General features: G+C 28.8%; 1 protein-coding gene across 1 annotated transcript; it reads right to left on the bottom strand.

Moving 5' to 3' along the window:
• Positions 1-101: 101 nt before the first annotated feature.
• On the bottom strand, positions 102-19,241 carry LOC130901921 (uncharacterized). The gene is made up of 9 exons (XM_057813617.1): positions 18,704-19,241; positions 17,825-17,933; positions 17,547-17,687; positions 13,971-14,045; positions 13,798-13,914; positions 13,329-13,433; positions 6,568-6,728; positions 4,725-4,990; positions 102-4,660 (listed from the first exon to the last, which is right to left on the bottom strand). Exons 1-9 carry the CDS (start codon positions 19,042-19,044, stop codon positions 4,479-4,481), a joined length of 1,497 nt encoding a protein of 498 aa, XP_057669600.1. The 5' UTR covers positions 19,045-19,241; the 3' UTR covers positions 102-4,478.
• Positions 19,242-19,435: the final 194 nt, after the last annotated feature.

Here is a 19,435-nt window from a genome sequence, read left to right as displayed (position 1 = left end):
TTTTTGGTACACGCCAGTCTTTTTAATCGAATCTAACGATATGCGTTCAACAGTTAGGAATAAGAAGGAAGGGAAATTATTTTTTTATGAATGAAACTCCGTTTTTCCTAATGTGATTTATTTCAGTTAAACATTACAAACTTGTAAATATCATCGGGGTATCACATTTCGACATTTCAATACCAACACGGAAAGAAAGACAGTTCGAATTTTTCCAAAAAAAAAACATTTTTTAAATAAATTCGACCCTATTGCTGTAAAATTGGAATGTAAAAGTTTTCAAAAAAAAATGTATACGTGTAAAAAAAATCATTTGTTTACTTCTGAATTAAATTTCCGAAAAATCTTCGAACATAGTAGTTACAGATTATCCTACCAACCGTGTCAATTTCAGAAGTAAACAAATTTCGAACTTACAAATATTGGCTAAGATACAATGCGATTAAATAATAAAAACTAATTGTCAACCGATTTAGTGCCGATAATAAAATAAGCACCTTGTACATAAATATAATCTGCAGGAACGTTTCGATATATCTAATAAACATCTTCAGATTAAATAGTTCAACGAATTAAGTACCTAGTAGCTGCCTCTAATATCTTTCTTTCATTAATTTATTAAATAATATACAGAGTGATCAATATATGAATTAAATGATGATTTATTATAAACGAATACCGAATAGTAGGAAATTTTATTTCACGATCCTCTAATATAGATTTTGTTTAATTGAGAGACACCAAACAAGCTGATCGCGTTTCTTTTCCATTTTTTATACAACTTCCTACATAATTTTCAAATTTAATTGAAAATTGTCAAGTCACGTAACCAAACGTACATTTTTATGCTATGAAATTTATTATATTGTACAAAAAGTAGAAGAAATAATCTATTTTGTTAATAACTACTTTTAGACGTCCCCTAGTATCATTACTTTGCTGTAACAAAGTTTCGCAAACCCCAAATTTGTTAATCGGGTTGATATTAAATTTTAGTAACGGACTAAGGGGTAAAAACTAGATATTTTCGGTTATTTTTTAATGGAAACTTTAAAAAAATTGTACAGAAATAATTAATTATTTTTCCGAATACTCTGGTATCACTAATTTGCCGTAACCATGTTTCGAAGACCCCAAATTTGTTAATCGGGTTGATATTAAGGAGTAGAAAAATGTATACTTTTGTTTTGTTATAAATCGAATTATTTTTGGGGAGGAAATGTTTCACATACAACTACAAATTTCATAGCATTTTAATAAGAAAAAATCGCTTTTCTCTTAAGTTTATGTCTCATGGGAAAATGTTCTCGAAATGTACCACCATATTTTTCCTACAAATAAACAGACCTCAAAATGAATATTTTCTATCAAAATATTTGCAAAACAAAAATTTTCCCACTATTAAAATAAAAAAATGAACGAATTACAGGAAGGTTTCGTTGAAAAAAAATGTTATAAGAATTAAAAAAGAAACTACTATAATAATTGGAAAATCAACATATTTTCCACAGAATTATAATTCAATGCCACTTAAGGGCATATAGACCTTAAATAATTGTTTCTCAACAATTAAAAGGAAAACTACGGGGGGCAATAGGAACCTAAAGTTCCAAAAGAACAATTTATGAAAATTGTAAAAAAGTCCATCTATTGAGATAAAGGGGCAGTTTAAAGGAAAAAAGCTCTGAAGAAATGCCATCTAAAGGCATATAGACCTCGAATCGTTATCGAAAAATGCGAAAAAAATTTTTTTGTTACAATTGAAAAAGAAATTAATTGGTGAGGGGAAAATTGGAACGAAAAAGTATGAAAAAATTCAAATTTCCTATAAAAATATCATCTGGGGGACATAGAAGTCGAAATTATTGTTTTTAGCAATCATAAATGGAAATTGAGAAGCTACGGGGGATAATTGAAAAGATAATCATCACGTTTTCCATAGGAATATGATCTGAAGGTCAAACAGACATCGAAATATTCGTTTTTTTTTTCAAGATTTTCGAGGAAGTGACTGTATTAACAAGTTATTGCCGTCGTTCTGTCATCCGTCAATCAAATGTTGAGTTCTAGTTTGGTTTTCAAGTACCCTGTACCTAATTAATAAATTTCAACGTATCCTTATAAATATTTTAATTTTTTTATGAATCAATTGTACTATTTTTCTATAAATTCATATCTAAACATTTTTTTTTCCATATTAAACAGACTCTGATATAAAGTTTTTTAAATTCTATTTTGTAAACATCGAAATTTCTAACAAAAAATCATGCAAATATGTGGAATTGTTAAGAAAAGAATGATTCAAAGAAAAATAATGTACGAGATGTGATAAAAAAGTAGAAAAATATTGAAATTAATCGAATTGAATTAATATTTTTAACTTTTTTATCGCTTCTCGTATATAACCTTTTTTTGATTTGAACCTTTTATGATTTTTTGTATTTCTATTTCGCAAAGTAGTAATTTTTCACAAAAATAATTGTATAGATTGGGAAAAATTAAATTAATTATACGAGGAGCATTAAAAATGTTGAAAAATTGATTTAATTCAATCGTTGTATGAGAAAATACGTTTTTAAACTTTTCTATCGCTACTCGTATATTCAAGCAAATATTTTTTGTTTGATGTTTTTAATGTAAAAGATTACAAAAATCATATTATATATGTACGAAGTGCGATAAAAAAAGTTGAATAATGAATTTTCAAATCAAGCCGATTATTCAACATTTTTAATGCTCCTCGTATAAACAAATTCAATTTTTTGTTTTCGATATATACAATTTTCAGTAAAAAATTTCTACTCGTCTAAATTTATCGAAAAAACAACTAATTCGTTAATTGAAACTGATCTAATTCGATAAATTTTTGAGCTTTTTATCGCACCTCGTATATTCGTTTGAATATATTCAAAAATTCTCATATTTTCGAATTAGAAATAAAGAAATTGAAGTTCGATCGAAACAAAAAAAAATGTAATGATTTATACGAGGAACGATAAAAAGGTTGAATAATCGATTTGATTGAATTCTTGAAAATTTATTATTCAACTTTTTTATCGCTCCTCGTATAATTCATTACATTTTTTTGTTTCGATCAAGTTTCATCATTTCTAATTCGAAAATATCGAAATTTCTGAATAAAAATTGTTTATATCGAAAAAATTTTAAAACGAATATACGAGGTGCGTTAAAAAATTCAAAAATTTATCGAATTAGATCAATTTCTATTAACGAATTATTTTTTTACATGAAATTAGACCAGTAAAATTTTCTACTAAAAATTAAATTAATTATACGAGGAACATTAAAAATGTTTAAAAAATTGCTTTTACTCAATCGATATCTGAGAAAATACGTTTTTTAACTTTTCTGTTGCTCCTCGTATATTCATTTGAATAAATTTTTGATATAAACAATTTTATATCTAAAAATTTCCATATGAGGGAATTAGAAATAAATTAAATTATGAAAATCAATCGAAACAAAAACATTTAATGAATTATACGAGGAGCCATAAAAAAATTGAGTAACGAATTTAATCCAATTAAGTCGATTATTCAACTTTTTTATCGTTCCTCGTATAATTCATCACAATTTTTCTGTTAGGATCGAATTTAATCATTTTTTTCAATTTCTATGGAAATATGGAAATTTTTGAATAAAAATTATTTCAATCGAAAAATTTCCTGAAGAAATATACGAGGTGCGATAGAAAAGTTGAAAAATTTATCAAATTAGATCAATTTTTATTAACAAATTATTTTATTTCCAATAAAATTAGAAGATTTTCCTAAATTTGAACAAAAATCATTTTTGGATTTAAAATTTAAATCAAAAACAATTCAAACAAATTTTTTAAAAACATTTTCGTTACTACATCGAAATATTAATTGATTTCAGAGAAAAAAATAAATTTATCAACAATTTCAATGAATCTAGTTATTTTTTTTAAGGTTTTCAACACCCCTGTATATTTAATACAATTTTTTATTAAAAAAATTTTTTAGACATAATACTTTGAACATTTTCAAATTCCCAAAATAGGGATGAAAAAAATAATAAAAACACGAAGAAAAAAATAGTATACGGGGATAAAAAAATCGATACACTCCACTAATTTTTTTCAAAAATTAAAACGAAAATAATAAAATCGTCACGAAAAAATCACCCGAAACATTTCTATTTAAATTTTATCTCCAAAAATAAAAAAAATATAACAAACAAAAACGAAAATTAATCATACGATGAATGACATATATAAAATGAAACCAAAGAATTTATAAGACGCAATGACAGTTTGAAATTGATACAATTTCATATTTTTTTTGGGAAGGGGAGGGACACTTTCCAAATAGTACGAGTCGTTCTAAAAAATACTGTTTTGTACCTTAACGAATCTACAAACAAAATAATCAAAACTACATTTCACCATTTCGATAAATAATTAATTAAACCAAAAAAAAAAACAAATTCGAAAATTATTTTTTGATGCGTCTTATCAATTTTCGAAACGACGCCGTCCATTTCGTCCTAGTCAACTTGGCGCAATCGGATTCGTTCAAAGTTGAATTATGACAAAATTTATTTTCTTTAGGCGTCGTCGTGTTACTTTTATAATCGGCGCATATGTCGGAAGAAAACCCAGAGTCGCTACCGAATCCTGAAAATTCCAAATAAAAAACAAAAAAAAATCGTCCCCTTCCGATATACGTCATTCAACTCACTTCTAAAGCTGCCGCAATTGCCTCGAGCGGTTTCGTCGTCCTTATCCCGTACGTAACTAGAAGTGTCCGAAACGTCGTCCATATACGATATGGACAATTCGGCGAAGGGGACCGTCAACGACGAACAATCGCTTTGGATGGGTCCGTCCACGTGGCAGAACCACTCCGATAGGCTTTCGCCTTCCGAATGGATCGGCGATGGGGGCGGTTTGATCATGTTGCGCATTTCGAGGAAAGGCGTTTGGAGGCAGCCGAATAATTTACGACTTACAATAAAAAAAAATAATTATTCGTGCGAAATTTTATCGTTTCGGGAGATTATTAGGTGGGGGGGGGGGGGACGTGGATTTTTTAAGAAATTTTTGAAATAAAACGAATTTCTAATACTTCCATTAGAAGATTGTTTGGGGAGAGGTTTTGAGATATCTTTTTGTGAGGTTAATTGGGGGGTAATGGGAATGGTTTTTAGAAATTTTGGGAGGTACACTTTTTATTAAGCTGTTGGAGGGTAACAGACATGTTTTTGAGAAAGTATTTGAGTTAAACGTGTTTCCAGGTTTAACAGTTCTGAGGTTATTTGGGGGGTAATGGACATGTTTTTGAGAAAGTTTAGTGGGCTTTTCAAAGTGGAAACAGTTATTGGGGAGGGGGGGGGGGGTAACAAACATTTTTTTGAGAAAGTATTGGAGTTAAACATGTTTCCAAGTTAAAAACTTGCGAGGTTTAAGGGACTTTTCAAAGTGGAAACTGTTTAGAACGTTATTTGGGGGGTAACAGACATGTGTTGAGGAAATTTTGGGGATATACATTGTTTTTAAGATGATAACTTTTTATGGGAGTAGTCGTTTTAATAAATTTTTGGGATTTAACGGCGTTTCCAAGGTAAAAACTATATGTGCGGTTATAAAGGGGATGTTAGACACATATTATGGGGTAAAAGGTTTCTCCAATACAAAAACTTTTGATAGACGAACGACTTTGGAACAATTTTTAGAATGTGTTAGGAGTTACTTTGATAAAAAAAACAATACGATTTTGAAAATATGTATTTTGGAAATATTTATTATGTAAAACAAGTTTTTTAAGGTAATTGGTGAATATACATATTTTGAAAAAAGTTTGTGAGGTAAAAATTTTCAAAAGTACAAGTTTTGGGAGGTAACTTGATAACAAAATAGACACGATTTCGAAAAAATTTCAGGGAGAAAGTATTTTCACAATTTTAGATGTATTACACTTTTTGGGGTGAAATTATGGGATATAACTTTTTTAAAGCAGTTTTTGGAATGTTTTGAGGGGTAACTTGATGAATATTTCAGGGAGTTGATGTATTTGGGAAATATTTGTATGTATAACAATTTTTTTTAAATTAATTAGGGATTATACACATTTTATAAAAAGTTTGTGGGGTAAACATATTCAAAAGTACAAGTTTTGGGAGGTAACCCTTTTCAAAGATTTTAATTTTCTGCTACAATTTTTTGGGTTAACTGAGGGGAAATGGGCTCATTTTTAAAAATTTTCTGGGGGTAACGGGATTTTTTCAATAAAAACATTCTTTAGTTATTTAGGAAAAAAACAGATAACATTTATAAGTTTTCAGGGGTAACTGCCTCTTACAAAATTATACATTTAGGGGGTAACTTGATGAAAATATTTTGGCGAAAAAATAGTGGAAAGCACAAAATTTTCGTTAAAATTCGAATAAAACCTGTGATTGAAAAGAAAATTAACATTTTGGGGGGTACCTTTGAGATAAATAAGAGAAATTTAATTTACAATATTATTTTTCACTAAGAAAAAAATGCTGAAATCGATTGAAATACAAAATAATCAAACTTACTCGTATTTTCGATGATTCGGCGACATTTTTCGATAAGTCGATTTAGTGTAAGCACAAACCGAACACTTTTTCAAACGACAAGTCGCCAAATGTTGTACGGCCTTTTGGAATTGCGACGCCAAAGCGCCGTTCGAATGTTCCATCAATTTAAAATCCTCAACCTAAGATAAATAATTTTTTCTTAACGTATCGGTAAACAATTCGACCCGACCTCGTAATATAGAGAGTTACATATTAAACGGTGAACTATTCAGGTTATTACACACCTGATTCGGTTTTTAATTGCGCGTTTTTTCGACTTTCGAGACAATTAAAATTCCGAATAGGAATGGAAAAATATATATATTTATATATATACCGAGTGTTATTTATTACATTTTCATTACCAAAATAGATTAATTGGAAAACGAACCGATCTAGGCAAGTAGGTAACTGTTTTATAATTAAAAAAAAAAAGAAATTATTTGAAAATGTGCAATTATTTGATTAGTTTTCTTCACAAACTGCTATAGGATAAGAAAAATATTAAGTAGCCACTCCCTTTTTTACTAATAAGGTTGTTTTTTAATATTTTTGACCTTAAACTTGAAAAAATTTATATTCTAAACACTTTTGAATAGATTTGAATCAATTTTATAAATATTTTTGGTACCAGGACCCAAGTAGTTTCAAAAATATTAATTTCCACCAAAGGGGGACAATAAAAAGACTCTGGGGGGCAAATTGTTGCTTTATAGTGAATGTCCTATCAACTCACTTAATGGTTTGGTAAAAAATTTAAAATATTTAGCAAATTTTTCGAAAACTTGAAAATTATTCGATGTTACAAACCAAATTCTTCTATGTGCTCCCCTTTTATGATATATTTCATCCATTTTGAAGGTTTTTCTTATATATTTTTGACATAATAATTAAAAAACTGGTCACAAGATGTGCTAGAGAGCACAAGAAACGTCAGAAAAAGAAGTAGAATGAGACTTTAGCATCAAGAAGAGTTTTAAATATACCAAAAAGCAAAATAAACCACAGTAAAGGAAATAGAACGATAGATAGACCTTAAAATGGACCTAAAACTTTCTATAAAAAAAAAATCAAAAGAAGAAGTAGAATGACATATAAAAATTAAAATGGGCCGAAAGTGTTGGAAACATATAGAAACCTCATAAGAAAAAATGTATAAGCCTCAAGATGAGGCAAAAAAGTGCAAAAAACCTAAAGAAACTTTAAAAAAGAAAGCAAACCCTTTATGAGCTTGAAGTATGGTCAAAAGGGTGCTGGAAAGAAAAGGAAATCACCAGAAAAGAAGTAGAATTATACATAAAACTCAAAATGGACCTGGAATGGGTTAAAATCTAAAGAAACATCAAAAAAAAAAGAAAGAAAACGATATATGAGCCTCAAGATTGGGCAAAAAAGTACTGAATACCTAAAAAAAACCTCCATAAAAAAGGAAAACGATATAATAGCCTGAAGAATGTACGAAAAAAGTGCTGGAAAGAAGAAATCACCAGAAAATAAGTAGAAAAGACATCAGTCTCAAAATGGTCCAAACAGTGCTATAAAGCAAAAAAAATCACAGGAAAAGAAACAAAATGAAATATGAACCTTAAGATGATCCAAAAATGTGCCAGAAACCTAATGAAACCTCGTAAAAAAAGTAGAATGATTGATAAATCTCAAGATGGTCCAAAAATGTAGCAATGAGCAAAATAAATCACAGAAAAAAAAATAATATTATATATCAACCCCAAGTTGATTCAAAAAATTTGCTCAACACTAAAAAATACCTCAAAAAAAGAAGTAGAATGACACAAAAACCTCAAAATGGTTCAAAAATGTGTTAGAAGCCTCGAAAGGAGAAGTGAAATGAGACATAAACCTTAAAATCATTCAAAAATGTACTAGAAACCTAGGAAAAAGAAATAGAATGATTGATAAACCTCAAAATGTGTTAGAAGCCTCGAAAGGAGAAGTGGAATGAAACATAAACCTTAAAATCATTCAAAAATGTACTAGAAACCTAGGAAAAAGAAATAGAATGATTGATAAACCTCAAAATGTGTTAGAAGCCTCGAAAGGAGAAGTGGAATGAGACATAAACCTTAAAATTATTCAAAAATGTACTAGAAACCTAGGAAAAAGAAATAGAATGATTGATAAACCTCAAAATGTGTTAGAAGCCTCGAAAGGAGAAGTGGAATGAGACATAAACCTTAAAATCATTCAAAAATGTACTAGAAACCTAGGAAAAAGAAATAGAATGATTGATAAACCTCAAAATGTGTTAGAAGCCTCGAAAGGAGAAGTGGAATGAGACATAAACCTTAAAATTATTCAAAAATGTACTAGAAACGTAGGAAAAAGAAATAAAATGATTGATAAACCTCAAAATGGTCCAAAATTGTACTAGAAACCTAGGAAAAAGAAATAAAATGATTGATAAACCTCAAAATGGTCCGAAAATGTGTTAGAAGCCTCGAAAGGAGAAGTGGAATGAGACATAAACCTTAAAATTATTCAAAAATGTACTAGAAACCTAGGAAAAAGAAATAAAATGATTGATAAACCTCAAAATGTGTTAGAAGCCTCGAAAGGAGAAGTGGAATGAGACATAAACCTTAAAATCATTCAAAAATGTACTAGAAACCTAGGAAAAAGAAATAGAATGATTGATAAACCTCAAAATGTGTTAGAAGCCTCGAAAGGAGAAGTGGAATGAGACATAAACCTTAAAATTATTCAAAAATGTACTAAAAACGTAGGAAAAAGAAATAAAATGATTGATAAACCTCAAAATGGTCCGAAAATGTACTAGAAACCTAGGAAAAAGAAATAAAATGATTGATAAACCTCAAAATGGTCCGAAAATGTGTTAGAAGCCTCGAAAGGAGAAGTGGAATGAGACATAAACCTTAAAATTATTCAAAAATGTACTAGAAACCTAGGAAAAAGAAATAAAATGATTGATAAACCTCAAAATGGTCCGAAATTGTACTAGAAACCTAGGAAAAAGAAATAAAATGATTGATAAACCTCAAAATGGTCCGAAAATGTGTTAGAAGCCTCGAAAGGAGAAGTGGAATGAGACATAAACCTTAAAATTATTCAAAAATGTACTAGAAACCTAGGAAAAAGAAATAAAATGATTGATAAACCTCAAAATGTGTTAGAAGCCTCGAAAGGAGAAGTGGAATGAGACATAAACCTTAAAATCATTCAAAAATGTACTAGAAACCTAGGAAAAAGAAATAGAATGATTGATAAACCTCAAAATGTGTTAGAAGCCTCGAAAGGAGAAGTGGAATGAGACATAAACCTTAAAATTATTCAAAAATGTACTAGAAACGTAGGAAAAAGAAATAAAATGATTGATAAACCTCAAAATGGTCCGAAAATGTACTAGAAACCTAGGAAAAAGAAATAAAATGATTGATAAACCTCAAAATGGTCCGAAATTGTACTAGAAACCTAGGAAAAAGAAATAAAATGATTGATAAACCTCAAAATGGTCCGAAAATGTGTTAGAAGCCTCGAAAGGAGAAGTGGAATGAGACATAAACCTTAAAATTATTCAAAAATGTACTAGAAACCTAGGAAAAAGAAATAAAATGATTGATAAACCTCAAAATGTGTTAGAAGCCTCGAAAGGAGAAGTGGAATGAGACATAAACCTTAAAATCATTCAAAAATGTACTAGAAACCTAGGAAAAAGAAATAGAATGATTGATAAACCTCAAAATGTGTTAGAAGCCTCGAAAGGAGAAGTGGAATGAGACATAAACCTTAAAATTATTCAAAAATGTACTAGAAACGTAGGAAAAAGAAATAAAATGATTGATAAACCTCAAAATGGTCCGAAAATGTACTAGAAACCTAGGAAAAAGAAATAAAATGATTGATAAACCTCAAAATGGTCCGAAAATGTGTTAGAAGCCTCGAAAGGAGAAGTGGAATGAGACATAAACCTTAAAATTATTCAAAAATGTACTAGAAACCTAGGAAAAAGAAATAGAATGATTGATAAACCTCAAAATGTGTTAGAAGCCTCGAAAGGAGAAGTGGAATGAGACATAAACCTTAAAATTATTCAAAAATGTACTAGAAACGTAGGAAAAAGAAATAAAATGATTGATAAACCTCAAAATGGTCCGAAAATGTACTAGAAACCTAGGAAAAAGAAATAAAATGATTGATAAACCTCAAAATGGTCCGAAAATGTGTTAGAAGCCTCGAAAGGAGAAGTGGAATGAGACATAAACCTTAAAATCATTCAAAAATGTACTAGAAACCTAGGAAAAAGAAATAGAATGATTGATAAACCTCAAAATGTGTTAGAAGCCTCGAAAGGAGAAGTGGAATGAGACATAAACCTTAAAATTATTCAAAAATGTACTAGAAACGTAGGAAAAAGAAATAAAATGATTGATAAACCTCAAAATGGTCCGAAAATGTACTAGAAACCTAGGAAAAAGAAATAAAATGATTGATAAACCTCAAAATGGTCCGAAAATGTGTTAGAAGCCTCGAAAGGAGAAGTGGAATGAGACATAAACCTTAAAATCATTCAAAAATGTACTAGAAACCTAGGAAAAAGAAATAGAATGATTGATAAACCTCAAAATGTGTTAGAAGCCTCGAAAGGAGAAGTGGAATGAGACATAAACCTTAAAATTATTCAAAAATGTACTAGAAACGTAGGAAAAAGAAATAAAATGATTGATAAACCTCAAAATGGTCCGAAATTGTACTAGAAACCTAGGAAAAAGAAATAAAATGATTGATAAACCTCAAAATGGTCCGAAAATGTGTTAGAAGCCTCGAAAGGAGAAGTGGAATGAGACATAAACCTTAAAATTATTCAAAAATGTACTAGAAACCTAGGAAAAAAAAATAAAATGATTGATAAACCTCAAAATGTGTTAGAAGCCTCGAAAGGAGAAGTGGAATGAGACATAAACCTTAAAATCATTCAAAAATGTACTAGAAACCTAGGAAAAAGAAATAGAATGATTGATAAACCTCAAAATGTGTTAGAAGCCTCGAAAGGAGAAGTGGAATGAGACATAAACCTTAAAATTATTCAAAAATGTACTAGAAACGTAGGAAAAAGAAATAAAATGATTGATAAACCTCAAAATGGTCCGAAAATGTACTAGAAACCTAGGAAAAAGAAATAAAATGATTGATAAACCTCAAAATGGTCCGAAAATGTGTTAGAAGCCTCGAAAGGAGAAGTGGAATGAGACATAAACCTTAAAATTATTCAAAAATGTACTAGAAACCTAGGAAAAAGAAATAGAATGATTGATAAACCTCAAAATGTGTTAGAAGCCTCGAAAGGAGAAGTGGAATGAGACATAAACCTTAAAATCATTCAAAAATGTACTAGAAACCTAGGAAAAAGAAATAGAATTATTGATAAACCTCAAAATGTGTTAGAAGCCTCGAAAGGAGAAGTGGAATGAGACATAAACCTTAAAATTATTCAAAAATGTACTAGAAACCTAGGAAAAAGAAATAAAATGATTGATAAACCTCAAAATGGTCCGAAATTGTACTAGAAACCTAGGAAAAAGAAATAAAATGATTGATAAACCTCAAAATGGTCCGAAAATGTGTTAGAAGCCTCGAAAGGAGAAGTGGAATGAGACATAAACCTTAAAATTATTCAAAAATGTACTAGAAACCTAGGAAAAAGAAATAAAATGATTGATAAACCTCAAAATGTGTTAGAAGCCTCGAAAGGAGAAGTGGAATGAGACATAAACCTTAAAATCATTCAAAAATGTACTAGAAACCTAGGAAAAAGAAATAGAATGATTGATAAACCTCAAAATGTGTTAGAAGCCTCGAAAGGAGAAGTGGAATGAGACATAAACCTTAAAATTATTCAAAAATGTACTAGAAACGTAGGAAAAAGAAATAAAATGATTGATAAACCTCAAAATGGTCCGAAAATGTACTAGAAACCTAGGAAAAAGAAATAAAATGATTGATAAACCTCAAAATGGTCCGAAAATGTGTTAGAAACCTCGAAAGGAGAAGTGGAATGAGACATAAACCTTAAAATCATTCAAAAATGTACTAGAAACCTAGGAAAAAGAAATAAAATGATTGATAAACCTCAAAATGGTCCGAAAATGTGTTAGAAACCTCGAAAGGAGAAGTGGAATGAGACATAAACCTTAAAATCATTCAAAAATGTACTAGAAACCTAGGAAAAAGAAATAAAATGATTGATAAACCTCAAAATGGTCCGAAAATGTGTTAGAAACCTCGAAAGGAGAAGTGGAATGAGACATAAACCTTAAAATCATTCAAAAATGTACTAGAAACCTAGGAAAAAGAAATAGAATGATTGATAAACCTCAAGATGGTCGAAAAATATGCCAAAACGCAAAATAAATCTTAGCAAAAGATATAAAATGATATATCAACCAAATCAATCCAAAAATGTGCCTGAAACCAAAAGGATCCTTAGAAAAAGAAGTAGAATGATGCATTAGCTTTAAAATGGGCCAAGAATTAAATATTAACTGAAATAAAATAAAAGAAAAGTAGAAGAAAGCGAATTAAAGATAAATTCAAGTCATTTAGTAAACTTAAGCAAAGTTAAAACGACATTATCAACAAAAATATGTAACATTAAACAAGTCCCCACAATGATGTGTACAAAATTATTATTCTGGTCATAATAATAATGTAGCAATTCAATTATTCACAGTTCGTGTATGTACGAAATTAAAATAACATCAACATACCTGTTTTTCCATGCAACATAAATCATCGTTCGAATGCCTGCCTTGAATTAAAAATTTTCCCACGCCTTTGCGTTCCGCTTCTAACGCTTCCTTCAATTGATCGTTCTGTATAATTAAAGCAAAAAAAATGCGATTTTCATACGGATTTTATCGATATAAATGACGAAATCTCTTTTCATTAAAAAAGAAAAGAAAAAACCAAGGGACAACGAACTTTGATATATTAATTTTGGAAGTCGTGAAAACAAATATAAAATCGAGTTATACATTTAAATGATGTCACATTCATTAATATTCATCAACATATGTTACCAAATGTTAATTTTATTTGTTTAAAAAAAAAGGAGAAAAGAAAACTGCAAGGAATCGAAAGTAAATATAAATCAAAAAGGAAATTTGGCTTGTGAATAAATTAAAAATATTATTAAAACAGCATACAACAGAGAAATCTAAAAATTATTACACTAACCTCTCTTTCCAACGAATCTTTTTCGTTTTTAATCCTAGTCATATGAGTTACTACTTCTTGTCGAGCTCTTTCCAATTTCCTCCTATTGTATTCGGATTCTTTCGCTTGTTCTTGAAGCTAGAGGAATAATTAATGAAAATATACAAAAAAAGAAATGGTTTAAAGTGACTTACTATTTTCAGAGCTTTATCCCTCTCCTTTTCGATGATTTCTTTTTGTTCTTCGCATTTTTCTTTTTCCGCTCGAATCTAACAATAATGATTAAGACATTTTTAAATCGAATAAATTTATATTAAAAAAAAAAACGATAACGTTACTCCAAATAGTAAAATGCTTTTTAATCATTTAAAAAACAATCATGGTAAATATAAACAATTGTGGTAGTTGTTATTAATTACACGGCCTGTGCAATGGAATAGGAGAAGTACAGGACGATTTTCAACGCCATCTCTGTTACTGGCTCACATCTAAAAGCTTCCTTTTTGGTGTTTTATTTTTGAATGCTTGTCAATCTGGATTCTGAAACTAAGTTGCAATCATGTATCGAGAAACAACCTAAGATTATTGAATGAACAACAACGTCCATCTTGCAAAGGTGTTTGATATTGTTTGTTTATTAGCTATTTGCATTTTTGTACATTTAAGTAATTATTTGTTGCGAATTGTGTTGTCGTGTTTACTTACTCAATATGAGTAAACGAGTAAAGGCCTAACCAGGATGCACGAATAAGTAAGCGAAAAGGTGAGAGTAATATTTACTATTTATCACCATAAAAATAATTAAATTGAAATCAAGTTCATATCTAAAATGATTTTATCGTTATTTTACTTTTTTATAGACATTCCATTCCTACGAATGAAGACGTTTGCAGAATTTGGTTGCATAGAATGAATAACCCCAAGTTAATGCTTGCAGATACAGTATTATCATCACATAGAATATTTGAACCAATTTGTAGAAACCCCAATGGCAGGTTAAGAAAACTTTCACTGCCAACTCTACATGTACCTGGTAAGTACTTATATTTACTGTGACAATAAACCTCTTATGAAGCATAGTGAAAAGTTATGCAGAGGAAAAGAATTGCTATTCCCTCCAATAGTCAATGTCCCTATTTATAAACCATTCAATAGAAGCTCAAAATATACAGGATTAGATCTTATCACTTTTTATGTGGCAGGTTCAGTAGCGAAGAAATTATTTAAAACTCTCAAATGCCACTTGTGCAAAGTAAATTCATTACTGTTTTATGTGCACCTTCAGCAAAATTCTGTGATATTTTAAAAAGTTTTTCTGATAAAATTTTCGAAATATTGCCCCAGTTAATCAATTCGTTAGGCATAAAGAAACAACTATTTCGTTTAGAGGATTTGACAGACATTTCCTCAATATTTTGTTCAGATCATAAGGATTATGTAAATGTGTTTGTAAACATTAGTTTTAACATATGCATCTTGCATTAGATAGGTATAATTAATAAAATTTTGAACATATGCATCTTGCATTAGATAGGTATAATTAATAAAATTTTGAAGGACAAAGATCAACAATATAAAGACTATGATGTTGTGATGAATATGGCATAAGTTAAATATAGGGAAAGCTGCAAGAAAGACAACGGTAATCATTAATTAACCATGGTTATAAAATCAGTTTTTTATATACCATTGTATGTACCATGTACAAACAGAAACATTTTTTAAACACGCCAACATCTCACTGCTGACAGTCTTAAACCTGCTAAAGTGTGAAGGAAATTTTTTTGTTTGTGGATATAGTTATAAAATGTCAAAAACAAAATAAAAATTATAATAATCATCCCGTTTTTCAATATTCCATCTACCTATATCTTATATAAACCATTTAATTGTGAAATTTAGATGGTCAAACCTGGTTGTCACATAAATTGTAAATGAAACCAAAATATTTTACAAAATACTTCATATAAACAGCATTTTAATTTCAGATATTTATATTTTCTTGAAAACAACAATATTTGAATTTGAAATGTTAGCAAAATGAAAGTCTTTTGCATAATACTTTTGTTTCATTCACAATTTGATGCGACAACTATCTTCGAGCTAGAGTTATTTTCAAATTTCCCGCGAAACTAGCATGGGTATGAACCATAGATCAAATCTTTGATTATAGAAATCTTTTTTCTTGGTACGGAGCCAGTTCGAGAGATGTCGCTAAGATCGAACTTTGTCGTCAAATTTTTATACAGAGTGGCAGATCTATGGAATATACAATATTTGATTAATTATTTACATCTGTCAAAAGTCAAAATAACAAAAACAAAATGGCCAATCTTGTTGATATATGATTTATTAAGCGCGCTAAATTTGAAATTCGGTTTCTCAAATTTTATTTCGCAAAAGAAGCGGATCGATTGGAAAAAAAATTATTAATAACTAATAATAATAATAATAATATGGAATGGATGATCTGCTAATATTATAAATATGACATCATGTTGTGATGTTGATTCACCTTTTATTTACAGTGTTTAATGGTGACGCGATAAACACAGAGAATTTATTCAAATCAGGTCTTTTTATTAGAATCATGGTAGAAAATAGAATTCGACGTGTTAACCTTGAAAAAATTATAAAATCTTGATTATTTTTAAATAACCTAATTACGAATTTAGAAGTAGTATAATTAAATATAACAACGCCTTTGATGGTAATATTGGATTTTAATTTATAAGGAAGGGTCCATGGTCGCGTTTATAACGAAAAATAAATTTTCTACCGTATAATTAAGTTGATAAATTATTCAATTTCAATTAATATCATGACAATATGAAATTTAAAAAGCTATAATTTCAAAAATCTTAAATGGTTTAAATATCTAGTCATTTAGTGAGGTTATGTTTGGGTGATTATCGTAAAGATAAACAAAATTATTGCTTAAATTTATGATAAAATAGAAACGTATTAAAAATTTGGCCTTCAAGTTATCAATTTTTTATTTCATTGACGTTTATTTTGTCATAAAATTTCACAAAATACCCAGTTGCTAGTTCAAGAAATTTCCTATTGTGAAAGTCGTTAAACTACATTAATTAGTGACATATGATCATTAGATGCTTGATACGGGATGTCCCACAAATTAATTAGTATAAGTATGTACATTTTTTTCCATATTTAAAGAAATTCATTGATTCAAGATATAAAAGTATTTTATAATGTTTGATTGATAAAAAATTTATATTGTAATAAAATAAATAGAGGATTTTTTTTCAAAAAATATGTTTTTTCCAAGAAACTTTTCCAAAAAAAACAGATTCATATAAAACATTGTAAAAACAATATTAATGGCCTCTAATTTTGACACAACACTACCAAGGAATGTATCTACAAGTAAAACTGAACAGCTGTTCGTTTCAAAAAAATAAGATACAGGGCGTTAAAGTACAGATACTGGAAATAAACGATAAAAATGACAGTCAAATATTTATTTTGGACAGCAAAAGAAGTAAAGAGAATTAAATTGAAGAGAACGATATGTTTATATGGCAAAAATTTATTTTTCCTGCGAAATTTTCCAAAAAAACACACAATATTAGTGAGTGTACTGCTCTTAAATTTGGACAGAACATTCTCACAACATATATTTATAATTAAAAAAATCAGCAGCGATCTAAATATAAAAATAATAGATTTATACAAGGTGTTAAGAGTATAGGTACCAAAAATCATAAATAAAAAATTATTATATAAAGAAATATGCCATGACCCACCTTATCACACTGTTCTTCCAAATAAACAACCCTTTCAAACTGCAAAAATACTTCGTCTTCTTTTTCTCTCAACAGAGATTCGTTAGATTCAAGTCTTTTCGTTAACTGATCTCTTTGTTTGATCAAATCGTCTCTTTCCGTCTGTTAAAAAAACAAATTTCATAAGCGCATATTTTCATAATCAAATTAAAAAGCTCAAGATGAATTTCAGCAGTAAAATGTGCTTGTACATAAGCCAAAATGTCACCTAATTGAAAAAATTCGATTTCAAAACTTACCTTGACCTCGTGATACTTTTCCTCCAAATAATAAGCGATATTTCTAGCCTCTTCGTATTTCTGTGACAAATGTAAATATTTGTCATAATGTTTTTTGAATAAAACGAATCTAGAATTGAAAAAAAAAACTGCAAAAAAGACAGTTTCTACAAGAGTGAAAAATGGGTCATTTGAGGTTAAAAATAAAATTAACAAACCTCAATCATTAGAAATAACTCTTTGAAACTTTTTTCTCTTGAAATAAATTAAAAATAACGAAAGGGGGAGCATATATCCACAGTTTTCACCTGATTTAGCTACGTGCGTTTTAAATTCGTTTCTCAAGGTCAATGCTACATTGAAAATACTGATATATGTAAGTTATAGAAATAAAAACAGAAAAAAATAGTAGCAAACTGAAAAATTGTGTATAAATTAATAGAATATTTTTCACAAAAAAAAATTCTCTTCTAATCCACTTTATTTTATAATTGATGTAATTATATATATATATATATATATATATATATATATATATATATATTTTTAAGGTCGTATAATGTCAAAAATAAACAATTTCGAAATTTTAGCAAACATGTTTACTTCATTTATAATCCTACCATAAATATATCTCATGTAAAGTATAATTTCATTGAGCCTATTGAAATTGATATACACAAAATAAGACCAACAGGAAATTTGAAATTTCCGGATAAGCCGCGCCTGTTCTACTTTATGCCTTTTTTTATTGGTATTAATAGTAAAGTATAAAAATGACCCTATAACTTTTATTAATTTCTCATTTTTGTTACGAAAATGCGGAATCATAATCCTAATCTATGTTCCTATGTACATATATATATATATAAATTAATTCATTAACGTTAAATAAATACTAACCTATAAAAATCATTTTCAGTAACAATATCTCTGATGCTGTCTTCGGGATCGACTCGATCATATACAGGAATCCTTTTATGAGCTTTCTGTAGAGGAACTAATTCCTTTTTATCTAAATATTCTGTTGATTGTGTTGAACCTGAACCAGCATCTAGAAGATTTTCAGATCGGCCGTGATGAATTTCTTCGGATACGGGAATACTCATGGAATTTTGTAGAACTAATTCATCGCTTTTACTAGAAGTTAATTCGTTATAAATTTGATCATTTTTTGTGGCACGATACGTGTCCAGAAAGGAACGAGGGAATGTATCTCCGCGAGGTAGTAGTAAATCAGTCATTACTACTGAAATTAAGAATTTCAAGGATAGTCCATTTTTTTAGTTACACTAATTTGAAACATGTAAATTTCGTTAAGCACGATAGATTAATTATATAACTCATCACTATATATAAAAATAATAATATTTATAAAACGATATACAATGAACAACAAATCAACACAACGAATAGTGACACTTCCAATGAACTGTGATATGACACTGACATTTAGTTCTTACACCAACCTTTCATTCCCTACTTCATGTTATACGTCATATTTTATTAAGGTGAAAGAAGATTTTTGTAATAAGGTATTTATAATAAAATAAATATTAATTATCAATGTCAGAAAGAATATTGATATTGATTTCTATAATTAAATAGAAAAAAGTTTTGGAAAAACTACAGCGT

Source organism: Diorhabda carinulata, chromosome X (genome assembly GCF_026250575.1).
Source record: "Diorhabda carinulata isolate Delta chromosome X, icDioCari1.1, whole genome shotgun sequence".
NCBI classification, from domain to species: Eukaryota; Metazoa; Arthropoda; class Insecta; order Coleoptera; family Chrysomelidae; genus Diorhabda; species Diorhabda carinulata.
The sequence above is the reverse complement of the archived record's forward strand: the minus strand, read 5'-3'. Positions and strand labels throughout refer to the sequence as shown.

Bases quoted from the DNA above. Each gene is read 5' to 3' on its own strand.
- LOC130901921 (XM_057813617.1), bottom strand. From the start codon at position 19,044: ATGACTGATTTACTACTACCTCGCGGAGATACATTCCCTCGTTCCTTT. The intron at 17,934-18,703 runs GTTAGTATTTAT...TTTCAATTCTAG, and splicing joins ACTGAAAATGATTTTTATAG to ATTCGTTTTATTCAAAAAAC. The intron at 14,046-17,546 runs GTGGGTCATGGC...CATTATTGTTAG, and splicing joins TGGAAGAACAGTGTGATAAG to ATTCGAGCGGAAAAAGAAAA.